The sequence below is a fragment of the Lutjanus erythropterus genome, chromosome 23 (genome assembly GCF_056507025.1).
Source record: "Lutjanus erythropterus isolate fLutEry1 chromosome 23, fLutEry1.hap2, whole genome shotgun sequence".
NCBI classification, from domain to species: domain Eukaryota; kingdom Metazoa; phylum Chordata; class Actinopteri; order Lutjaniformes; family Lutjanidae; genus Lutjanus; species Lutjanus erythropterus.
Window position 1 is genome coordinate 15546463 of NC_139339.1, and position 27079 is coordinate 15573541.

At 38.3% G+C, this 27079-nt stretch overlaps 1 protein-coding gene across 1 annotated transcript in view; it reads left to right on the forward strand.

Annotated features, from left to right (window-relative positions):
• The first annotated feature begins 4185 nt into the window (after positions 1 to 4185).
• The window catches only part of actn3b (actinin alpha 3b), a 46553-nt gene continuing 23659 nt past the window's right edge, over positions 4186 to 27079 (forward strand). Inside the window, exon 1 of the mRNA XM_084711920.1 lies at positions 4186 to 4571. Within this exon, the coding sequence (XP_084568046.1) occupies positions 4437 to 4571 (135 nt within the window). The 5' untranslated portion in view covers positions 4186 to 4436. The remainder of the gene's footprint in view (positions 4572 to 27079) is intronic.

Genomic DNA, 27079 nt, shown 5'->3' on the forward strand with positions numbered 1-27079 from the left:
ATTAAAATCCAGTTGAACGGAAACTAAACTCCAATTGAAAATGTAATCCAGTATTAACTAAGTTCCTAACTAAGACAAACACAATTGAGTTTTATGATACGTCTCTTCCGTCTTTCACTCCAGTTGATCCATTAAAACAGTCTACTAGTTACTGCTAGTCTGTTTTTTTTACTGAGCTGTTGTCAGTTTTTAAATCTTCCGTTACTTGGTTTTATTGCACCATTAATTTGGCCACTGAGTTTTTCTGTACTTAACAGAAATTAGAGATTCTCTGCTGAGCCATTGTGAGTTGCCAACAAGGCTAACTAACTCTATAGCTTATCATTTTGTAAACTTTTAGGCTAGCCAGCAAACACTATGACAGTTTAACTTTTTGATAGCTAGCAAACCATATTATGTTTTGTTAACTTTTTAGCTAGCAAGTAAACAATGCACTGTTTTGTTAAGGAATACAGAGTAGCCAAAAGTTAATGTTTCCCCCCTTCTTTTACGCTTAATGTATACTGACAGCACTTTTTAGCTAGCTAGCAAACATTGCAGTGTTTTGCAAACATTTCAGCTAGTTTGCAAACAATGTTTTTAAGATTAGTTAAATGTGCATCAGAGCTCTGCTTAATTTTAAACCTGGATTTATTGATTTTAAACCTAGTTTTGCTAAACTCTAATAAGAACTAATCTCATATTAAATTAGTCTTTGTTGGTGCCACCCATTCATAGTATATCCTCACAGTGCAGCTTTGACTCTGAGGTGTCCATTTCTTGGATACACACACGCCGGCAAAACATTGTTTGCACCCAACATAGAGGAAAATGTAATCTTTTCACAGCTTCATATTACTGTACCGATGAAGGCAGGAAAAACAATGCACCTACAAGCCAATGTTATTAGAAATACCCTGTAAACAAGGTAGCTTTACAAAGTGCAGACTCCCTTCCTGGCCTCCATGATCAGGGTGCGTGGTGCTCCAGTTTTTCTCCTCCAGCCACAGCATCCTCCCCACTCTCCCAGCTCACTAAAAGCTTCTTCGGGTGCTTGCGAGTCTGGGCTTCCCGTGCTTGGGTGAATGCAGCCACGCATCTTTAAACCCCCCCCCTGCTCTGAATTCACAGTGGCACTGTACTGACAGCCAAAGCTCGCTGCAGCCTCCTCCCTACCTACTTCCACTTCCTCACCCACTCTCCTCCCCCCTGCCTTCTGTGGTTTGGACAGCTGAAGAACTGTAATCCAGATGCTCTTTTATGCGCACATCTATCTCTGTATCTTTGTTGTTTTGATGGGATCCCACAGGTTACATCTGTTCTCCTGCAGCAGGTATCAGCTGAGATGTGCAAATGTGTGCATCTGGAACATACTCCAGTGTGGTTTGAGCACAACCCGTAGACCATATTGCCTTTTCAGTTTGCAGTAATGAGATTCATTAACAATTGTGACCATGATTATTCTGGCTCTTCTAGCACAGATGTTAATTACATATATTAGACCCTACTGCTGCTCGTCCTTTCTTCAGATAAGGTATAGTCGTACCTGAGCCATTACCTCATCTTCAGGGGGTCAACACAGCATGAACACCTGCAGAGTATAATGCAATTCAATACACTGTTCCTGCATTCATTAAGAAGCAATAAGAAGCTCAATATGTTTAATTTGTGTTGAGAATTGGTGTAAAAATAGGCAATTCTGGTGTAGTGCCTTGCATTACATTGCAAGGTATTTATGTTATATTGTTTGTCCCTTGTTTGTCTTGTTTAATAGCTACTAGAGGCCAAATCTGTCTTTTTCCATGGTCCATATGAATCAAAATTCCCATAGTTGTGTTATGTTTACAGAGATCAACCCATCCAATTCCCTCCGCTCAATAGCAGTAGCACAATAATGTACCTAATGGTAACCAGAAATAGTCACACAGTAGCTAAGCTTCTTCAAGTAGGTTAATGGACCAAGCAGGGTGTAGTTACATTTAAATGCCTGATTAATTATAATATAAATCATTCTAGTTTCCAAAGACACATCAAGGGTGACTGAATGAAGTGTCACCTCAAGAGAATAGCAATCTGGATATCTGCTGATTTTGAGGAAATTTATTCCAGCACAAAATCGAATGGGATGGATGGGGTGGGAATTTAAGTCAATGAATGTTGAAATCTTTGCATCAACATGTTTACTGTGAATGACAAATCCTTATATAAACAAGAGTTATATTGTGAGGTTGTGTATGCATATATATGCCTTTTAATCTGTATTTCTTAAAACATTCTGAGACATTTTACAGTCTGCATGCAAATCATGAATAAATTCATTTTGTCTCATAAAAGGGTCTGAATCTCTTTTATTGTGATTGAAATTTGGGACAGGAGACCAGGGACACTTGCAAAATTTTCTCTTTTTTTTTTTTTTTTACAAATATACCAGCCATCTGTTGATATAAGATACATATAGTCACACTATGGAATAATAGAATTGATAAGGTTTCACTGGTAAGGACAAGACTATAATATTTAGTGGTGGCAGACATTTAGAATAACTACAGAAATGGCTGATCTTCTCACTGATGGTCTTGCCAACATATGTAGGTTAGATAGAGGCATCAGTATTAAACTGATACTGTTTCATAATCAGTTAAATTTTTCTTGTAGTAGCTTTAATTTAATGCAAGAAGTCTTAGTGGGGGGAATTCTAAAACTGAAAAAAAGTTCTATTAATCCACTATCTTAAATAAAAGCAAACCTCAAAGTTACTGCATTACTGCAGTTGTGTTTTACAGTGTTACATCAGATTTTTTTTAATGGTCCAATTCTGTTAGATGTCAGACATTGTATGCATCTTATTTCATTTTTGTAGACTTACCATTTTTGTAGAGTTGCTTACAACTCGCTAAATGAGAGTACAGAGGTTGTCAGGGGTATTAAACATCATCACATCGAACCCAGTCCTTTACTGTGGGGGACACTGAAGTCACGTGACCGTGATTTTCATTGATAGCCTTACGTTAGCTTTTCAAGTACATTTACGCTTCAAAAATTGTAAGTATTCATTTTTAAAGATTATCTCACCAAACAAAACATGTAAGTATCATGAATTTTGTTTGCTGTAGAACTCATTTTCTACACTAATCCAAAATCCAATGCAAAGATCCCTCTGGCTTTTTGTGGTGCAAACCAGAGTGATGCTAATTTCTGTGTTGGCCCATAAAATAGGTCATCCCTGCAGAACTCTATTGCCCCTGACCTTGCAGGCATGAATAAGTCTTGTATGCTAGCTAGCAGCAACTATATTAGCACAAGTTGTTCATGTTCATAATCAATAACCTAGAGATAAAATTTCCTTAAGTTTGAATTCACAGGCATCTAAACTGAAGACAAGAAGCATGCATGAGGCTATCAGTCCTCAGCAGCAGCCATGTACTTCCAGCCTGCAGCCTGGCCGACAGGCTGGGGGAAAATATGTATTTTTTTACTTTTTGGGGTGAACTGTTCCTTTAAAAAACAGACATCCAAAAAGTAACATATATATAAAAAATTTCTTGGTAGAAAACTTCTGCTAAAACGAAATTATCTTGCTCCTTTTCCACAGGCCACAGGCAGAGAGAGAATCCTACTGAGCATGTGCAGAATAGATGCCATCATTCTAGCCTGCTTTTGATTGGGGGACTTGGGTGTGTTACATTGCCCCAGGTCTCCCCTACTGAGGCAAACAATACAGAATACCATGAATATTTATTGAGACTGTTTCATATATTGTAGTAGATTTTATGATAGAAAATGAACTGCAGCCAGATTTTTCAGCAGTGTGGAATAAGATGGTCTCTGCAGCACTTTAACAGACCCAGGGGTACTTTGCCTGGAGCAATAGAGAGCTATCCAAAATTTCTTGACAACTGCGTTTTAGTATTACTTTTTTGAGAACTTGAGATTTAGTTTTTTGATTCAGTTCCTTCTTGTAGAGATACACTGAAACTACAGAGGCCTGGGTTTGCCATTGAGGGTCACTAACAGCAACAGGTGCATGGCACAGACCATAAAAACCTCTCTGGTGCCAGGGGGCGTAATTGACGTCCCTGCACGCCACTCACACGCCCGTTAACCCTGCCCGCGGGAGACTACCCCGCCTTTTACACCTTTTTAGGCTCAGAACCTGATACCCAAGCTGTCAGTTCCCATACTTATTGGGGTGCGGTCACGTGTTCCACTTTTGACCAGGAAAGGAGCACCGGCCAGCAGGGTCTTCTGGTAGTGGGAGCACCACCTCCGCACAGGCACCTCGCACCAGTGGAGTCTGGTCTCTGCAGCCCCTAACTGTCTCTCCCCCCTGACAAGCGAGACCCCCGTCTCAAGGAGGTTCTTGCCCTCACGGCGTCGTCGTCGTTTCTACTCCTGATTATTTTTTTCTTACTATAAGCTGAGGGGGACGTGAGAAGTCCTAAAACAGAGGCGGCACAATGACAGCTGTCGAAACCCAAATGACATACACCAACTCCTACACGATCCACCATGAAGAAGCGTATATGACCCAGGAGGAGGACTGGGACAGGGACCTGCTGCTGGACCCCGCCTGGGAGAAGCAGCAGAGGAAGGTATGTTTGGATCTGGAGACTCTGAGCAGCGTGTTGAGCTTGTGCCACCGTGCGTAATTACGCACAGGTTGATCCATGCCCTCACACTATCAATTAGTGACCTTTTATGCATTTTAAGATGACAAATTGTATGCTTTCCCTTTAATTAAGTGTGTTAAGTCTAAAACAGCCCAACATGAAACTGGGTATCTGCGCCTGAGCTGTCTTCGCACCTGGCACTTCAGTCCTGCTGGAAGCTGTGTGGGCAGATATTTTAGGCCGCGGAACTTTCTCAGTGTTGTCTTTCAGTTACCCCCAATTGCCTTGCGAAGACTGTCTAAATATAATACCACCCTCCCCAGTCTTTCGACTAGCTACATTTGAATCATAACCCAGAAAATACATATAACTTTATCTGAGTTTTTACAACATTAAGTCAATTAAAATTTAAAATACACTGAAAAGCATCGAGTGAAATTAAATGAGAGAGAAAATTTGATTGAAGTCGGTTTACCGGCTATTTTAGGCAAGACAAGTAGGTCTATGTGTAATTTGGATTAACAATGTGTAAAAGCAGCGCTTTTTCGTGTTACTAATAACTAATGAATTATTATTTGTAGAAATGGACATCTTAAGCCTGATGTTATTTCCCGATTCATCACTGCAGAATACAAATTTGACAAGCATATTAACGTACAATTTAAGACTGAGCAAGTACAAACAAGATTATTGTAGAAAAAAAATCAAATTTTCTGTCTATGAATCCCAATCTAATGTACTAAATTGTGAAAATCCTCCCATTTTCAACCTGATCAAGCCTGTTGTCAGCCATTCTAAGTTAGCCCCGCAAAGAGGCCAGCCGTTGCCAAGGTGACCAGCTGGTCTTGGCGCATGCGCGGAGACAAACTCGACAGGTGCGTTTAATGAGCTGTCGGAGCTAAAAGTCAACTGACACAGGTGACCTCTTCTGCCGCCGCAGGACCGGGACAAAAACTACATCAGCAGAGGTTAATACAATTTTATAATCTGCTTTAATGTTCACCTGACACACAAATTGTCCTCCCACTGTTTCAGGAAAGTCGGAAGGTATTTATCATCCGTGTGAGGTTCGCTTAACGGCGACGCCACGGCAGCCATGTTGGATGACCGTTTTTAAAAAATTAAACAGTTGCCGTTTCAAAATGATACTCTTGGAGCCTGTAATCCTTTCTAAATCATGAGATATAAAGTCAGCTTTGAGATAAAAAGTAAAATAAAAAGTCAGTAATTGTGACCTGTTATTTACAAGCTGAAATGGGCTTCCATTAGTTAAACTTTGGGAATGAAACTTCCTGACGTAAAATCAGTACAGATAGCTAGTATTTTAGGCCTAGATATTAGCTAGCTAGCTAGCTAGCTAACATTTTGGTCCAATCCCAGAACTAGCGAAGGCAAGTTACAGCTTAACAGGTCTTTTGACAACAATTAGTTCTTATTATGTACTAATTTATATATCTTTTAAAATCTTTTTTATACAGATGGCCTGTAACAAAAAAAGTATTAAAACTGTGGCACACTAAAAGTAAAAGTTGCAACTGTGGCTTATCAATTGCAGATGGCAACTCATGCTATGTAATAGAAATATTAAAGTTTGAAAATGTAAATATGGTAAATTAAAAACAGGCCTTATGAATGCAGATTTATATTGATTAATTTACCATATAATTTACATATGCTTAATCTCGTCTTTGGTTGGCTGAACAAGAGTGACACCATGGGCCACCGTTGTTTTTGAAACTGGTGTAATAATTTTTTGTTCTCGTCGAATAGGAGTGTCTTTGTAGAAATGTCTTCAGAACAGTTGTAAGTATTGTCAAAAAACATGTTGCATGTAAACTACTTCGTATAGTTTAGTTCCAAGTGTTGCTTATTATGTCTTTCCATTTTCTCTCTCATTTTATTTTTGAAATTTTCGTTCTATCAGATGATAAAGACACTAGTATGTATTTTGTCCAGTATTGTATCAAGTGAAGTAAGAACAATTTAGCTGTTATTCTACATGTTAATTTATAATAATTTACATGCTCCTTATCAAAAATGCTTGAAGTTACTATAGCCTATTTAAAGTTGATATCTGTCCATGCCAAAAGTGTGCTGATAATGCATATATTCCAGTTTATAGCAATTTTTTCTTTGTTGTATTGTTTTTGTGCTTCTGCTACCACAAGACAATTTCCCCCTAGGGATAATCTCATCTAATTTAACCTAATCTTATCTAATAACACCTAATCTGCACTATTGTGGAGCATTACAGCATAGAGCAGCAGCATTTTTGACAGGCGTGTTCAGATGGTACTTTGCGGCGATTCTGCAGAATTGTTCTGTCAGTGCAAAATGTCCCCTGCCTATAGAGCCAGACTGCTGTGACAGGCTGAGAGACCTCAACAGATGGTAACAGAGAGAAAGAAAGATGGCAAGGCTGGTAGATATACACCCCGGGTTAGTTTCACAGACCTACAAATAAACATCTTCCTAAAAATACTTTTCAACTTGCTCGGCTCCAACATCCCTCCACCCTCCCTGCCTTCTTCTTCACTTGCTTGCTTTCTGTATCTGTCTTTTCTCCAGTCAGGTTGAACACTTCCTCCTGTCACCATTCTTGAAAATATCCCTATTTTGCAGTTTTTGTCTTTTTATATCTTTTGTCCATTAGAAGAGCAACTTTTTTGTCTCAAGCACCTGTCAATCTTTTAACTGTAAGATGATATAATAGGCCTTGAAAAACCTCACACAGCCAAGCAAGCCCCCTCTCTTTGGTCTTCATCACTCAGCCTCCCAGGGGAGTAGGTCATCGTACTCCATTGCTCTCCTCGGCATGTAAAATCTAGCTTAAGGAGCTGATATCAGTCCATAAATATAGCCAGTGCCTCATTTTGCAATGTAATGAATATGAAAGGAAATCCTTGTGCCACCTGTTCTGTCTCCTATACTTGAAATTTCAGTGGAAAAAGCTGCTCATCACTTGACGCGGTAGTAAAGTGTTTGTCAACACACAGTGCTGCCGAATCTGATACTGGACATTAGAAATAGTGTGTGCTTGGGTGTCTGAATTGTACATCTCGACACTGGTTTATATTTATCATGAAACAGCAGCTCTTGTAGATTGCGAGCTAAATGATTCATGGCTCGGTTTGGACCAGGAATTTTATTTGAGAGGAGTTGGCAAAAACAGTGTTAGATATTGCATCTAGCGAAGGGTGTCAGATAGAATGAGATGTGAAAGGAAGGAGACTGATGAGATTTGGCTGTATCTTGTCTTGGTGATATTCTCTCTTCTTCAGAGCAGCTGTAATCCTAGAAATAAGAAGGCTTGGTTGTCAGACTGATTCAAGAAGAGACGAGGCGAACAGGCCAGTTAGGGACAGAAGTAGATGTTTTTTACATGAACTCTGAAAGCTTATTGATGTCTTGTCGATGCTCAGAGAGCTCATACTCGATCTTACTTGAACACATCTACAAGAAAGTAATGACCTTTTATAAAGGAGATCAATGGCTGTTTAAAAATTAACTCTCACTGCATAGGACTGCACTCGCAACAACATTCGTAGTGCTGAAAATGTGGCTTACTAATTAGAAAAAGGAGGACTGGTATGTTATAGTTGTATGCTGGTGTGCGTTCATATTTTGCCGTTTGGCTGTTTTTTTCTTTTTGTATGATGCATTGAATACTAAATGTAAATCTCAATATACCAAAAAGATTCATTGTGACTAAGGACATCTTCTGTTTCACATAGTTCAGGAGTTCAGCTGCTAACTGACTAAGTGAATGACTGGCTGCCTAATGAAGCTTGTGCTAGCAATAACCTATAAATACTTATTACAGAGGGTTATCAACAGCCTTATTGGCTTAGCTGTCCCAGTAGTCATAGGGTGAAAGCTTAGTATTTACAAACACCTACAAACACAAAGAGGAAGTGTTTTTGTCCATTGTCCTACATTGCTGGTGTACACCTAACTTTAAAAGTTAGCATAGGGATATTGATTAAATTAATATAGTGATGCAATATAGTGCTAATTATAATGATGTTATTTAATAAGCAGTCAAAACCACAGGGTAAAATATGCAATCTCATGTTAAAGCAGTTAAAATCACAAAGTAAAATTTAAAGTTATATGCTAAAACTCAGGTTCATCCAATCAATTAAAATGCTTTTAAGTGTTTGATTACATAAAATCCTGTGATTTTATAAATATACTCTGAAGTTTATGTTGGAACAAATCATACAATCAAATGCTTAGATAACATATTGAATTATCAACCAGTCTCATGTGTAAGTATCATGTATATTGAATAATCCTGCCAAAGATAGTGACTGATGAATCAGTCTTAAAGTAGATTAAGTGTTAAGTTTTGCACAAGGGTTGATTATGAACATTTATTCCCAGGATTAACAGTAATTGTCATGCATCCTCATTATAAAACTGTGAAAAAGCTTTAAAAGCTTTGGTTATTAGTCCACACTTTTTATTCTCACTAAATTAGATTTACAATAGATCTTAAATATTTCAAGCTGTTTTTCCCTGTTCTATTCCACAGGGTGTAAACAGAATGAAGTGTCCAAAAGACTGATCATCGTCAGATTCAAGTGTTATAAAGTTATATTCAGTAATATGATATTTATCCACTCAACCTAATGTAATGCCCCTGTGTGTGTGGGCGATGAGAGAACTTAGGGTGCCACGTAATCGAATCTATTCTTGTCTAATGTCATTTTGCACTTTAACAAATCAGCCCAGGAGTGCAGCATCCAGACGGGAACATTGATCTCACCTACTACCTGATGTTTAGTGAGACGGTGCTAAAATGATGCATTGCATTGAAGGAGCAAAATTTTTATAGATGTCATAATAGGAGAGAGAAGCTATCTAAACTGATTAAATCCTAGAACAACCGAAATCCCTCCAATTGCAGGACATTTTTGCCTTGACCAATAATGTTTTCTCTTTCCAGATGTCTTCAATTTAACTATTTGGTCAATTACATTATTATGTCAATTACATGATTAGTTGCTCAGTCCATATTGTGTCAGACAATGTTGAAAAATGTTGATCAGTTTTCTCAAAGCCCAAGATTACGTCCTCAAATGTTTTGTTTTTCCCAAAGCCCAAAGATACTAAGCTTACTGTCACACAGGAGTGAAGGAAGCATAAAATATTCACATTTAAGAAGCTGGAATTGGAAATTGTGACGTATCTGACATTCAGATTTTGACCTTTTTTTCCTTCAAAAAATACATGAAACTGACTAATTGTTGCACCTTTTCATTGCATTAGACTTAATCCACTGATTTGTCCTCATTGCCCAGGCTACCCTCTTAAATTCCCTCCTATGATTCAGTCTGTCAGGGTCATGTGATCCCAGTGCTGCAGGAACAGTTACCCAGTTGCACTGATCTCTGGACCTCTCAGCATATTTTCACTGACCAGATCAGTGGAGCACACAGAGACTTCTATAAGGGGCTTAAATGAGAAGCAGCAAGACATGTTTTATAGTGACAAAGTTGTCACAATACCAGACTCTCAATACTTCGTTCAAACCACTGCAAATGAAAAAATGGATATTTGTTCTTTTCTTTTTTTAAATAACAACCTGCACACAGTGCTTGTACAAAAAGTCTGAACAAATTTCAGAGAGGACAATAAAAACTGAACTGAACTGAACTCTTGAATGAGCAGTTAGGGTTTTTTTTCAGTAGCTTTGGTACTTTCTATTCTACAATGAATGGATATTGTATTGTTTTAAACACCTGGTACTGAAAAAGTATCCCTACTTTTGGCAACTTTATTAAATAATATCTATATGCAGTGTGTCTAACATATTTATCAGGACTTACAGGCAGCACTGGGCACACTGGGAATAACATAGTCTGTTGCAAAGTAGTTAAAGCATCTCTGTACAAATGTTTAAGCCAAAAAGGGCAGGGATAAGATACGATAGAACTGTATTAATCCTAGAGGATATTGTAGTAACATATGAATAAAAACAATGGAGTATAAAATATAAAGTAAAATATAAAAGACAAGTTGTAAAATAGAATAACAATACAAGGAAAATAAGTAAAAACAAAATAGAGAAAGTAGTATTGGCAATGACATTAAATGTACTATTGGCAGTGATATTGAAAAGTAATAAAAAAAAACCTGATATTACACCAGATATTGAACATCATATTGCACAGGAGATTCATTGTCTCCTCCTGTCTGTCAATATATGTGACTAATCTTAGACTTTATCTATGAAAAATGATTGAATTATAACTTATCATTTTCATAAAATCTCACAGCAGTGAGTTAAAGTAGTTCACTGTCCAGCGAGCAGGACATTAAAAAACAAGCCTGCTGACCTTTTAAAGTTTATTCCAGGTGAAGTGTGTCAAAATAAAAGCATTAATTAGTGTAGCGCACTGTATCTTGTGTAGAGAGTAGGTGTAAGAGGGTTAAACGTAAGTGGAGAGGTGAGAGAACTTGCAGTCAGATCAAATAGCAGTTGCTATTCCAGAAGCTGTGTCCATGTAGGGAGGCTTCTATAAACTGCTTTAGTGCAGCCTGCGCAGGAGCCCTGGGAGGCCGTAGGAAGGGCTGAGAAGTATATGTGTGTGTGTGTGTGAGAGAGAGAGAGAGAGAGAGAGAGAGTGCATGCGCATGTGTGTGACATATTCTTCACCCACTGTATTTTATTAGCATGAAAGTTTCCGGTGAGTTTTGTGGGAGAGTTCTTATGAGGATTGGGACACAGTTTGAAGACAGAGAAGTTCTTACAGAGTGTTGTAATGGTGAAAGCAGACACACGATACAACTGTGGTGTCAGAGTCCTCGGAGGGGAAAGTAGAAATGATGATTGATGGGCTGTGAGAGCAGCCATCTTGATCTGATCAGAGCAATCCTGTGGGTCTGGAAATAGAATAAAAGGTTGGATTAGTTCGTGAAAATTGCATGGTTGACAGTGGTGTTGCTGCCATTACAGTTTGTGCAGACAAAGTAAACTGAACTAAAAAAATAACAAAAGTGTGTTGTCAACATATGATCCCTGTTCTGCTTATTACTTTTTGTCAGGCTCAGTGCTAGTGTCAGAAATGGAGACTTGTGTTTATGAGGAAGCACAAAGCCACAAGCTGCCAAGTCTGTGACCTCCGTAGCAAATGACACACAGAGGATACATGGCCAAACACCTACAAAATGTCACCACAGGTCCTAATGGTCTTGGATTCGAAATCTGTCTATATGTCACATTCATTCTCCTGAAATAGTGAGACAAACTGAACAGTGTCTTTATGAAACTAAACTCATAATGTTAGGGCTGAATGCTGGCTGCCTGCACTGGATATTTATAGGCAGGTGGCAGCAGAAGTTACAGTCGTCAGTTGGACGTCTGCTGAGATGATGGGTCTCTTATAATAGGACTGAGGTCATGAAGATATCATTATGTACTTTATAATGGCTTAAAAAGCTGCAGCTACAAAGTATTCTGCCAGAACATGGTCAAAATGTAAGCAGAGGGCTGTAATCTTTGACTTTATTCAACCTTGAGATGTGTTTTACTTTGTAGTTAATAGGAGCATTTAAATATAATGCTGTCATGTTTGCATTTTTTGCAGGGGGCATTGTTATAGTCTGAGCTGTTTCATGCAAAGTGAAAGGTGTTGGTTTATTAACATTCAGCTGGTTTAGGTGTTAACAGCTTTTTGCTAGCAGCTTTCAATGGACACTAAATGAGGTCTTCCTGAATGACATGTAGTAGGCATGTAGCAGCAGTCATGTGTGGTCAATCTGGAGGCACAAGGTCGACAGCTGTTGAGTCATAGGAGTGCCATAAAAAAAGAATAAATTCTTAAAAATGTGGAAGTATACAAATGAAAATAAAAAATAATAATTATTAACACTGATTTATTATTTTTACTGGTTGATTTATTTCTCTATATTTTATATAGTTTTAAAAATGAATATTTTATGTCTTTTTGTCTACTTTTATTTTTTTTAAGCTTTTTTATATAAGGCAGTAGGAAGAATAAATGAATAAAAATAAAGGAAACACATTGAATAAAAAATACAGGAAAACACATGTAGAATAGTATGTATGCAAATATAAATATATATTTTAAATATATATTTAGAAATAAATATATATACAGAACTAGATGAAGAAATAACTGGCCTTAAATTTCCACATTTATTTTCTTATTCTTTTACAGATTTACCCTTTTTTTTATGGCACTCCTGTGACTCCATAGCAGTGACTTGCTCTTTTGGCCCGATGACTGCTGGGAAATGTGGCTGGGTTCCATGTTACTATAGACATCAGTTTCACACATAGGCCCCCCCATGGTCAAAGTTCCTGTTAAGTCGGAATTAGCTGACTCCAGATTTGCCTGAACAGTTTTGCCTCTTATTTCAGAGAAAGAACTTGCCCTCTGAAATTAGACACAAACCTCCTCCTCCTCCTGCTCCTCTTCCTCCTCCCCCAACCCGTCCTCACTCTCAGGCCAGCCCCACTACCATAAATCCTCCACAAGCACTCGCACCAATTTATGTCTGTCGTGTCAGTCTCCGCAGTCCAGAGCTCATTAAATGACAAAAGACTCTGCATGCTGCTGCCGCCAACCATCCCGTACATTCACCTTTATTCTCCACCATCGATCACACAGTCAGTCAATTCATTTGTTGAATTGTGCGACAAGAAAGAGGGTGATGGCAGTATTAGAGCTAACACTGAAAGATAGTGGTGCTGTGTGTGTGTGCAGTGTGTGTGCAGTGCAAGCAGAAAATGGGGGTTATTACTTATTATATGCAACCTCACAGTCAATTCAAAGTCACAGTGGCATGAAAAATGACTTCTGACCTTGTTGGCTCATTTTTCAAGTCATTACATGTAACCATATACCAAAAATGACAAACCTTGTATGTTCTTGTTTTTCCATTAAAAGCTGTTACTTTTTCTTTATAGATGGCGTATTTTAGCCATGCTAGCACCATGGTTCTAGGGATAGCAGTGTTGATTCACCATTTTGGTCTAGCCATGAAATTTTGAACAAATATTCATGTTGTAAGGCGGATGAATTCTGATAGACTTGGTGATCCCGTGACCTTTTTTTTGGAGCATCACCTGCATGTAAGTTTTCACCTAACCTGAAAAAATAAAATCTCCTAGAGGGATTGTACCAAACACTCATGGCTCCCAGATGATGTGTCCCTTTACTTTTCCTCTAGCACAACCTGAGTTCAGGATTTATAGTTCTGGGTTAAATGTGTCAGCAGCTATTGGATGGATTGTCAAGAAATCAGGTACATAATGTCTTGCTTAATTCTCAGGACAAACTAATGACTTTTGTAAATAACCTGACCAATGCAGAAGTTGCTGATGATGTAAATTGTGATATTACTGCTATAAGCTTCATGTAGCACGGCGAGTCTATTCTCTCCCTGAATGTCATGACAGTGAATTGTCTAGTTGGTGTGAAGTGTATTCTTTGTACCACTGAAACGTAATAAGACTCATCTCAATAATTAGCCTGTTAGAAAACCAACTGGCTATATGCCATGTGGTTTCACTGTTATTATGGCAGTAGTGGTTTCTGCAGCAGCTGATGACACTTCATTCACTGTGACACCAAAAAATGGGAAGTTGTTATTTCTAAGTAACTTCGCTCACTGTCCTGTTCATTTGTCTTCTTACTGTCAATAAATCCAAAAATCTGAAAGATATGCCACTGTGTTTCTGCTCTGCGATTCCTGTCAGCATCTCTGATGCATCTGAAAAGTGAACACCTACGCACACGCACGCGCACACACTGCTGGAGGAGCTCATTGTGAAGTTTTGGCTGGTATTTCTGGCAGGCATCATCATTCTGGTAGCATGGTGACCTGGAGCAGTGTGGCAGAAGAACACAATGTAAGGCAGCATAATGGAGTGGAGCAGGACACAATGTTTTCCTACACTGAGCTGAAGCAATTAATATGACGAACGACGCAGACAGATGGCTGTGTCAAAACAAGTGATTGACTGAACCAGGTTAGCCATCCGTTCCCTTGTGTTGTTCAGCCGCAGACAGAAAATAAAGCACCTGGGTTGTATCAGGATCGTCATGCACTGTACCTGTGTTTTCCAAGCAGCACAAGTTGTTTAGTTTGGGTCATAACCTTGTTTCTTGGAGCATAGTGTCATTAATTTGTGTGTTTGTGTAACTTGTGCTCTGCCTGTGTGCTGTGAATCAAAATCGGATGTCATCATTGAACTGTTGACAAAATGCTGCAGGCGCAGATTTACAGAGAGGTGACAGATTAAAGGGAAACCTGCATCAAGGTTTACAAGATTTACTCATGTCTCTTTAATTTCTGAGAATCTAAAGAAGGGTCTATGGGTCTTTTAAGAGGGTTTAGGGGTTGTTTTGTTAGGTTAAGTAGGCATTGAGTAGGTTCTAAAGGTCATATAGAGGCTATTAGGATCCTTTTTGTAAATGGTGAGATTCGGGGATCTCTTACGAGGTTATAGTGGTCACTGAGGATGTTCTACAGTACCTTTGAAGTTTTGGTGTTGAGAAGGTTTAAGAGGTGCATTATGCAGTTCTATAGCTCATTGAGGATGTTCATAGCTTTTATTGGTTTATTTGTGAGATCCTAGGGCATTCTGGCACTTCTGATAGCAGTTGCGAAGGCTCTAGGGGTCTTTTAAGAGGTTTTGGGGGTTGTTTTGGGGGTATTGTAGTCATTGAGGGAGTTCCAGAGATCCTATAAGAGGTTATCATGATCCCTTTTGTAACTGATAAAATTCAAGGAATATTTTAGGAGTTTCTAGTGGTCATTGAGACATTTCTAGAGTTACTTTGGATGAGTACGGTCTAGTGGTAACTCAGGAGGTTCTATAATACTTTTGGTGTTTTGGTGGCTGTTGAGAGGGTTTTAGAGGTTGTTCAGGAAGTTATAGGGCCCATCAAAGATGTTCATAAATTTTAGTGGTTATTGGTGAGGTTCTATAGCACTATAGAGTTTTGATGGCCACTGAAAAAGGTTTTAGGGGTTGTTTTTCAAGTTTAAGTAATCAGTGAGGAGGTTCCAGAGGTCCTAAAGGAGGCTATTGGGATCTTTTTTGTAAATGAGGAGAAACAAGGGATCTTTAAGGAGGTTTTAGTGGTCACTGCAATGGTTCTAGTTATTTTAGGAGGTTCTTAAATAGGTTCTAGTGTTCATTGAGGAGGATCTATGGTGACGTTGGATTTTTTTGTGGCTTTTGAGTTGGTTCTAGATGTACTTTAGGAAGTTGTAGGGCTCTTTAGGGATGTTGTTAAGTGAGTACTGATGAGGTTCTAGGGCACTTTGTTTTTTTTAATAGGTATTGACAAGGTGTTAGAGGTCCTTTAGGCGGCTCTAGGGCTCATTGAGGATGTGTTATGGGTTGTTTCATAGCTGTTAGTGGTTGTTGGTGAGGTTCTAAGGCACTCTAGTAGTTTTGATGGCTGTTGAGATGGTTCTAGGGAGTTTTTTCCCACAATGACGTAGGCACAACCTGCCATACTCATACTGGTTGAACACAAATGCAGGATTTTGGTGTGGTGACAGCGTTCTGTTCAGCACACTTGGAGAACTTCTTACAAGGAGCACTGAAGCTGTTGTGGAGGTGGTACAACACCTTCTTAATCACACACTATGTTGTTTTTTCCCTTAATTTGTCGCCCATCTGTATATTACAGAAAGGAACATAATATTAAGAACTGTTTGTACAAAGCTAAATCTTCAAATCTTTTAAACATTAGATTTGTTCTCAGCATGTTTGCGGGTGGATGACTGTTGTCTGTCTTCACCTGCGCCACCTGTTCTCTCACCAGCTAAAATCCCTTGTGCCTACAGTATATCTCACTGGTATCTGGCACAGGGTTGATGCACACATACACACACACTTTGACTAGAAGAGGTGTCCTAGGCCTTTTATCCTCTAAACACAGACATAAATCCGTAGGTTTGGACTCAGGCCTTGTGCCGGAGGCCAGTGGTGGCCCTGTTGTCAGCAGGGTCTCTGGGATATTAGCCTGTTAATCCTTCATAGAGAGGAGGTGGAAAAGAAGGCTGATAAATTGATGCTGGGGAGTGATTCAGTTACAGTTCAACCTGCTAAAAATGTAACTTGAGATTCTGATTTCATACAAGCTCTTTCTGTATTACCTTGATTAAAAGAACTTTTACCTGGCTGTTTTGTTTTGATAATTTCCCCCTACCTACCTAGGATTACATGTTTTAGAAATATTAATGCCTTTCTAATCCCTCAAAAATGATGCAAATTGAATAATCCGTGCAGCTCAGTCAGTTAAATTTTATTCTATGCTGCAGTGCTGTATTTTTTAATGATAATGACCTTTGCATGTGGTTTGTCCTGTTAGTGGTGAAGTGGATGTTTTTCAGTGTAGCAATTTGCAGCCTTTTGGTCCATAAGCTGTCAGAAAATACTGAAAAACATTGATCACTGTTTGTATAAAATTAGTTTTTCCATTTCACTTAAAGTGCTTCTGCTTTCCTTCTTTAATAAAATAAAATAAGTCAAGCATGACCTTAGCATGTGCAAAAATTGCAAAACAAAAAATAATATACAAAACATAAATATAAAAAAAATAAATATAAAAATGTATATAAAAATAAATACAATAATTACCCATATAATATTGTTGTAGATATTGTCAGTCTGCTACAGCATTTCTTTATTCCATTTTTTTTAAATTACATTTCGAACAAATGAGAAAAGTCGGGGGGAAAAACTATTTTGTGAAGCACAGACAGTTCTTTTTACTCCTTCTTTCCTATCTTAGTAATCATCTCGGCCAAGATTTACTTCTCCAAGTGTGAAACCACTGACCTTAGTTGACTCATAACTTTATATAGAAAACCACAATGTATTTATATCACCAATATTTGTGTAAAATATCTGCTTTCACAGATGTGGGCCTTAAAATATCTAATAGAAATCTGCCTTTGATTTGCATTTTAAGATAATGAAACCATAATAAAATTATCTACACCCACAGATGTTACGTCACGAAATCTATTTTTAGGAGTTCCCTGCCGTAAGTGTAATAGTTGTTTAGATGTTATGGGGGGATTAGTGGTGAGTGTGTCGGGCAGGAGAGTTCAGGTTTGCCTGGCTCTTATGTCATTTTCCCAAATCGTCCCTGTGGCACCCAAGTTCAGGGCTCCAGCTCTGTTTGAGGGGTGGGAGGTATTTAAAGCCCACATGTGGAAGAAGAGAAGGAGTTGGGGAGGAGAGAGAGGGTGGTAGTCCTAAATGTCGGCTACACCTGTTGTGTGTTGTAACTCCTCTCCCTTCTCCCTCCTCCACGATGGTCCTGCCACTTTATCAGCTGTTAAAATTCAGTGTAGGAATACAGGGCGATTGTTGTTTACAAGAGACCCCTGACATAATGGCGTTGAATGTTTGCTCAAGTAATCCTGTTGACGTATTCCTTGACCAGATGGTTCCTGATTTATATTTTAAAAACTGTCAATTTTAGACTTGAATGTTTGAGAGTTGCTCTTTTATATTGTATGAGTACAGAAACTCAGGCATTGTATCTGAATTAGTACCTTAATATTTAAATGTACCTTATTAATCAATTTGTCTATCCCTAGAAGATTAGTTGCCAACTATTTTGATAGTTGATTTCTTATTTCAGTAATTTTCCAAGCAAATATGTCAGGACTTTTGCAGGTTCCACCTTCTCAAATGCTGCTTTTGGTTGTCATTTATGACAGTAAATAAACAGTCTGTGGGTTTAGTACTGTTGGTTAGACAAAAAAAGCAATTTGAAGACATCTATTTGGGCTCTGGGAATATGTGATGAGAATTTTTTTTTTTTACAATTGTTTGTTTGTTTGTTTGTTTGTTTGTTTAGTGTTGGCAAAAACATCAATACATATTGATTATGGATTTTTTAAATGCGTTCAGTACTCATTTTACGCAGAAATTAATACCAGTAACAGCTGTGTCTATGTCATGTTAGATCGTTTAATAAAGATTAAAAATTTTATAGCCTCTATATTGTCAAACTTATCCTGTTTTTATCAAGAATGATTTTAAATATTATTATTCTTCAAGGTATTGTATCAAAGTTGGAAATTATAGTATTGTGATGACACCATTTTATAGACGAATCAATCAATCGTTAGTTAGTCCTTTATTTATTAAAGACATTTAATAGTAAAAAATATTCACTGCTGTGCTCTTGGAATGGTAAATGTTCACATTTTTCATATTTTTAACATTCTGTAAATTTAACAACTAACAGATAAATCTAGGGTTGCAACTCACCATTATCTTCTTGACCTTGGAAACGGCAGCTGACAATAGGACTTTAATTAACATGTATTTAAATTTTTGATTAATTTGTTAATCATTTTCTTGATTAATTGATTAGTTGTTTGGTCTATAAAATGTCAGAAATGGTGAAAAATGTTGATTCTTTTTACCAAAGCCCAAAATTACATCCTCACATGTCTTGTTTTGTTCACAGCCCAAATGTGTTAAGTTTACTGTCATAAATGTGTAAAGAAACCAGAAAATATTCACATTTGAGAAGATGAAATCAGTGAATTTCCAATTAATCGACTAATCGTTCCAGTTCTAATCATTAGTTGCAACCTTAGTGAACATCAGTCATCATGACAGCTGGAGACTTTAATCGTCCAAAAAGTCACAGGCACAGCAAACTTTTTTTTCTTTTTATTGACACTTGCTGTGAGATGACAAGTGTTGATGAGAGTGTTGTTTGTCCACTCAGAACTGATATGCCTCTACAGTGGCTGTTTGAATCTGTCAGAAGTGTTACGGTTGAGGACTTGCATAAGTGCTGTCACAGTGTTGGTTTGCACACAGTTTTGATGTGTGCAAATCTAGTTAAGTGTCACCATGTCAGCAGTTCTTGAAGGTGTTTTATTCTAACATGAACTGTTCTTGGCATCTGTGTTTGAATGTTGTTGACATCCCCTTTTTGTGGAAGTTGCCTCAGATAGATCGATGTTAGATTATTTTTTAATGTGTTTGAGTTTGGTATGTTTGAGTTTTTACTGATGTGAGGAGTAGAGCTCAGCAGTGGTGCAGCTTCACTCCATCAGTCCTGACAGATGAACAAATTATGCTCTTTTCCTCTGCTCTGTTCATCTGCTGACAGATGAACAGAGCCTGCTAGATTTCTCACACTGTCTGTTAGCTTTGTTCAGTTCAAAGCGTCCTGCTGAGACTTTCAGAGTGGGTGCATGTCAGCCAGCAATGTAAATGACACTAGAGGAGTGAGATAATTTGTAGTATTATGTGTGAATTTTGAAAGGAAATGCATACAGTACAGTGTCTGTAGAGGATGATTACATCATTTACATTACGTTTAGAAACCACAAAGAAATTATAATGGTGCAAAAATGTCATGTAAACTTATTTCAGATACTTTCATTTAGGATTTGGATCTCTCATTTTGGAGAGAAATTGATTCTTACTACTTAAAAATCCAATAACTGAGATGAGCAGGCATTACAGTACAAGGGAGCTTTGTGTCTGTGTTCTTAATAACTACTGACCTGTAGTTTGTTGACAGTGTTTGCACATTTTGCTTCTCTGTGCAAACACTTACTATACTGTCAGACAAGTGGACTGAAGTGGCAGTGGTCCAAAATCATGGAGCTATTATTACAATGGGACTTCAGGTTTTAGATAAAAGATGTAACTTATTTGAAAGATTTGTGTCTATAGTTTGTGTTAAAAGTATGTTTCATATTAGACCTGTAATGCTTAATTTAGTAGTTCTTAAGTATTAAATTAGTTGCAGACTATTTCAGTAATTAGTTAATCTTGAAAGCTGAGTAAAAAGAGATTTTCAACTCAAATTGATTAATCTATTATCAAAAAAGTTGGTGATTTATTTAATAATTGATTAATCATTGAATCTTAACATAATTGTTCACAATAGCTGATTTATATTTTGTAGGGATGCAACAAAAATATTTTCAGTATTGATTAATCTGACTATTATTTTCATGATTAATCAATCAGTTATTCTATAAAACATCAAAAATTGTGAAAATGCTCTTTACAATTTCATAGAGCCCAATGACTCTTCATTTGTTATCATAAATCACAAAGAAAAGCAGCAAAACCTTACATTCAAGAAGCTGGAACCAGCAAGTGTTTAATATTTTTGCTTGAAACATAACGATTATCTACTACTGTTTAACGGTTGTCAAATAATTGTTTCCATCGACTAATGGATTAATCCACTAATTGTGCAGCCTTAATATTTTGTGTTAATAATCAGCATCTGCAATGTTACTAACTAAAATGATCAGATAAATGTAGCCTAGCTGAGTTAAAATCACAATATTTGCCTCCATAAATGCATTTGAGTGGAAGTATAAAGTTGCAGAAATGGTTCCTCTAAATTTCAGCACTGACATTTTCATCTCTACTCCAAATATCAGTCACTGATATCTGTCATCGATCTTACTAATAATCTGTATTGGCCCTGCCAAAAAGATATTAGTCAATCCCTAGTGTATGTGTTTGTTGCAAGTTAAATTGTGTGTGTCCTCATGCATCACAAACATAGTGACCTTTATAAACAAAAGAGGACAGTGTTTTTATGTGCTGCTATTATTGTGTACTCTGTGAGTGCATGTGAGAAGGCTGTGATTTGTTTATGTGGCATGTGTGTGTATTTGACAGGACGTGACTTCTGAACAGGTGTGTGACAAAGGTATCTGTAGTGGACAGGTGTGAATGGAGTCAACCATGTCAACCTTGCAGCCAGACTATTTTTGAACGGGCAGTGAGACATGAATACCTGTGTTATATTAAGATAAAACACATAAACTGTGTGCTGGCTGCATGATCTCTTAAACCCTTTTAGATATTCAAGTCATTAATAGTGACTAGGGCTGCAGCTAATGATTATTTTCATTGTTGATTGGTCTGCCGATTATTCTGACTATTAATTGTGTAGTCTGTTGGCTAATAGGACTGTAACTAATTATTATTTTCATTGTAGATTAATCTGCCGATTATTTGCTCCATTAAATAGTTGTTTGGTCTATAAAATGTCAGAAATTTGTAAAAAAATGTTGATCAATGTTTCCCAAAGCCCAAGATGTCACCCAAAAGTTTACTGTCATAGAGTGCAGGGTCACGCAATTCTTGCTAAAATGTGAATCACAATTTTGCTCACTAAGACTTGAGATCATGATTCTCTCACAGAAGTCTTATCTTTTCAACAAAAACATTTATTGCACTAAGAAAAAGAGATGCTTGCTGTCTACAGACGGCATGTACACACCTCATATTAAAGTGCTTGATTTAAACATAACATATGTCACAGTACTGGACTTAAGCTGAAAAGTCTCTTGTGAAATACCTTAAGTCTCAGTTTGTTCCATAGCAAATCAGTAAATAATAGACAAATGAAAGTAGTAGATTTTTGTCATATTTTCCACTGTTTTAGCTTCTAAAACAGCATTTTTCTTGTGATATATTTATTCTTTCCCAAGCACTTGTAGTACAAGTAGATATATAATGTGTTATTGTTCATATACAGCATATATTAAACAGCATGTATTTAGATTGTTGAATGAAAAGGGATAAACAGATTGTGTTTACACAAGAAGGGACGCAACAAAAAAACAGATGAACAAGTAGTAGCAAATGAAATAGAATACCTCTGTGTTTATCTTAAGTACTACAACAGGACTTTTATTTAGATTAACTGCACTTGAAAGAATGGGTTTATTATGGGCTTAATGTTTAAAGCTGCAATAAAAGTGTCTTGTCTCAGTCCATCATTGGCACACAAGATGATTCTCTAGGATACTTAGCTTGGATGATATAGGCTTCCTAAATTGAATGACTATAGATTTTTTTAACTGAATCTGTGCCCCATATGCTGCAGAATTAGCTTTTTAAAAGCTCTGCCTATTGTTTTCTACATCATAGATCTGTTACAAGTTTTGTGTCAACAGGTAGAAAATGCACAACATCTAGTGAGAGTAGAGCATAAAGATGTTCAGACACAATGGGGAGATAAAGATAGATATATGCAGGCAGTGTTCAGTATGTGTTCAGTATGCAAGTTTTGATTCCAGACAAACACTACACCAGCATATTTCCCTAATTAGATCGTCTGTCCCTGATTGAAGGTGCTAATTAGGGAAATCAGCTTCTGAGGACTTCTGTAATTAAATCAGCGCACTCCTCTATGACAAACGACTGGACACCAGTGAGGGAAAATTGCACAGAGGTTAGGTGTAAATTAAAGCCGTCTTACAGGTTTATGTAATTATCCACTAGTGTAAAGTCTGCTGTTTTATTTCTGGGTCAAAGGACGGTCTGAGACAGAGAAACTGAGCGCTCTAAGTGTAAAGAGCACCTTGACATAGCAGGAGAGTAACACTCACTCTGGGCTAATAATCAGGTCAGCCACAGCTCAAGTGTGTGTGTTAACAGTGTGTGTGTAATATGTTGGACTGGCACCACAGAGGGCAGAAGGTACAAACCTTTAACATAGCAGCAAGACAGGGCGATTGTCAGCCCACAGGAGGCCATTTTGTGTCTACAAACGTGGTGAAAGTTATGTCATAGGTCAACAAAATATAATCCCATCAGGTGAGACAGCAGCAATGTAGTGTTAACTTAACAGTGGAAGGTTTTTTAGAGAATTAGCACCAAGCCAGACTCATTTTATTCAGAAAAACAGCCCACAAATGTTTCTAGTTATGATCTTAATGTGTTTTATGATGACACGTTCATGTTTAAGTTCTTTTTTCCTCTTCATTTTTGCCCAAATCATCAATTTTTCCTTTTAAGATTATTTTTGGACATTTTTGTCTTCATTTGACAGCTGAGAGGGACAGCTGAACATATGACAAGAAAGGGGTTAGCACATGGGCTGCAGGTGGGACAGGACAGCACAGGACTGGAAACATTAGTACATGGGACGCATGCTCTACCAACTGAGCTACAGGGGCGCCCCAAGAACGGTTTTGTTCAGTGGAATTTTTACACTTTATGTGTAGATCAAATGAAAAAGGGAAAAAGTTATTAACAACAATTGAGTAAAATATAGAAAACGTAATTTTTTTTCTCCCAGGACATAGTAGGTCAAGTGATTATGCTTCATTTTACATATTATTTTGATATTTTTGAACCAAAACTCATGTTATTTGCTCCACCATTAGACTGTGGGTTAGACAAAATAACCGACTTGAAGACATCACTCTGGGCTCTGGGAAATTGTAATAGTAATGAAAATAATCCTCTGTTGTAGCCATATTTCTAATAATGAAAAAGAATTGGATCACAAGGCAACATTTGTCCCTTCCTGGTGCATAATATTACTTCCACCTTAAGATATTAGTTTCTCCTCTAACCAAATTACAGGAGGGTTTTGCTGAGATGAAGTACGAAGTAGGGATATTGAGCAGACCTCTTTAGTAAATGTTTCTTGCTCTTGGCCTCCCCTCTGAGGCCAGCTGTGGTAACTCCAGGCAGTGCTGTGTGGTTGCATCAGCTCTTTGATGGACAGCCGAGCTAGCTGACATTATTAAGAGGTCTGAGCCTGTTCAAGTGGGAAGAGGGACCTGTGTGTGTGTGTGTGTGTGTGTGTGAGTGTGTGTGTGTGTGTAGGTGTGTAGGAACATGTGTGTATGTGCATGTCAGCTGTATTGAGGGTCAGCAGCCCTGATTCCCCTGGGGGGGGGCAGTGTAGTTATGACAGGCATTCAGCTGGTCTGCCGTGACCTCATTTTACAAGAAGGACCTGTAAAAAAGACCCCGGCCGAGCTCAGCCAGGCCAGACTGACAGGTGTGGACAGACAGAAGAGAGGACGGAAGAGAGGGGGTGGCGATGCCAGGATGGAGGGTGACTTCATGCCGGTGGATTTTGTAGACAACCACAGGCATTAACACAAACCCAGGGGATGAGATAATAGAGCATTACATGCAGGGGAACAGCAATAATAGCTTTAGCCATCACAGGTATGGTAGGTAATTGTTTTTTTATCCTGCGGTGCTCCGTTGAGCATTTTGGATTTAATGAATCCCGCATTATGACAGCTTTATTAGGTTAAGTGAGTCCTTGATTTCAATTACTGCCAGTTTAGTTTTTAACAGCTCTGCTTTGATGTTGGTGAGCTCTCACCCCTCTCATCTTACCCACACTTTCTCGAGTTATTATTTTATATCCCGTCATATTCTTCAATCCATTCCTTCCTTCTCTTCGTTTCCTTCTCCTCTTCTCTTGGACTCTTACAGTTCACCTCAGGAATCCTGCCTTCTCAGCTGTCCGCTGGTGTTCCATAGCAACCCAATTTAGCCCTCTCGCCCTCCTTCAGCCCCCCTCTACTTTTCGGTCTCTTTTTCTCCTCCTCCTCTACCTAATTTAGCCCCCACACGCCCACCCACCCCTCCTCCCTGCTCCTTTGAGCTTTCTGCCTCCTCCTTCCTCCCCTTGCACACCTTCTTGACTCCTCCCTGGCTTGGCCTGGTGGCCTGTGTGTACTGGATTAGGAGCCTGTCTAAATTTGGTCATGCATGGCAAAGGAGACGAGCACCTGCTAGGACCCTGGTGGCTTGGACAGGCGGCCTCTTTTCCTCTCCAGACCCTTACATCAAATTACACCAGGGCCTGAGCATTCCTGTCACTCCTCCTCTCACTTCTCCACTTAACTGCATCTCTCTTTCTCTTTGTACAAAAGTCTTTCTTTGGCCTCCAAATTCTGAAATGAACTTTGAATTGAATAGTGTTTCATAGACAAGACAGTGTATTTTTGTTCACTTCATTTTCATCAAAAGTACAATATTTCCCTAGAAAATGTAGTAGAAGTATAAACTAGCATAAAATGGAAATATACAGGTCAATTGCACTGATTGTAGTCCACAGCTCTGCAAAGGCAAATACAAAGACAGTCAAGATTATGCAATGAAAAGAGCACCTGAAGCTCTTGTGTAACTCCAGATTGCAGCATTTCTTTGCTGCTTAACACCTAATATGATGGTACTTGTAAAAGATTTGTGTTCCTGTGTTTCAGCATAACATGTGTTGCTCTTTTATCTTAGTCTGTTTTTTTGCTTGTTCTTTATACTATTTCAAAATAATGGCTTATTATGTAAGTCATTATAATGGCGTAAGGATTTCATCACATTGCCAAAATGGGCTTCCATAGGGAGAGATAGTGTATGAACAGCAGCATAATGAAAATACAGGCAAGGAGACAAGCACATATAACATGAATATAGTTATTGGTCACTGTTAACAGAGACTCAAGTCTGCAGTGTAAACGACAGAATTATAGAGTAACATTAGGCTTCATGATCAAAGAAAGTTTATATCACGTCGACTTCTGGCCATAATTGCATGTGTGTGTACTCTCTCTCTGCTCTGAGTCTGTATCACACTTGAACCCAAAAAATAGGGTTTACTATATAGACTCCATGGTTACGTTGCAGGCTTTTTGCAAGCTTTCGAAATAATAGTATTTCGAAACAGTCTAAGTAAAAGATGGTAAACGTTAATACTGATACTGATAGTTTGTACAATGTCCTATCAGCACCGGTTGATCAACCAAACCAATTAATCCATTGACTTCTGCAACCAACATTCCAAAACCCAAACATATTCAGTTTATTCTCAAATAAGACAAAGACAAGCAGAAAATCAGCAGAATTGAGAAGACTAGAACAGAGTAACATTTGAGTTTTATAAATTTTCTGTAGATCAACAAATCAAATAATGATTTCAGCTTTTGGTGTGACTAGAAATGTGTAGTGTCTCCCTGCAATGTGCATTTCTATACCTTATCTCTTCTTCACTAATTCACTTGAGTGGTTTCTCTCTTCCCTCTCTGTCAAAAACATCCGTTTCTGTCTGTCACCATCTCCTCTCTGTCTGTCTTTGTTGCTTTGCCTCTCTGTCCACCCATGTAGATGTACAGTCATGCTTGAGTGCAGAGTGATAGATGTGGAAGCACACATGGATATAAACGCACACCCACACACTGTACAAGGACATGTACATTTAGATTCCTAGATTGTTTAATGGTCTCTGCTGAAATGGAAAATTTATGCTCTCACCTACTGAGCACAAACCCTGTTTCATTGCTAATTTATACATCTCTCTCTCTGCTCAGTCTCCCTCTCCTCACTCCTCCCACACCATCATCTGTAGTTAGTTATTCAGCTCATGTACTTATTCTGCTTCTACACCCACACATCCTCCAAACCCTGGCAAAGTTTTGGCTGTACAGCAGCAGACCGAACACACAATCTGAACACACACATCCCCATATTCACATTTGAAGCTAAACACCATGAAAGCCTCTCAAAATACCATTGAACGATTGATTGAATGGCCTGATGGAGGCAATTGAATTGTCCCCGACGTGCACGGCCTATTCCATTAGGCAATTTTCCAGACAGACCAAAAGCAAGCACTCAGCGGCTGAGAGCCATTTACATCACCGTCTGCGTTCAGCTCATTACGCAC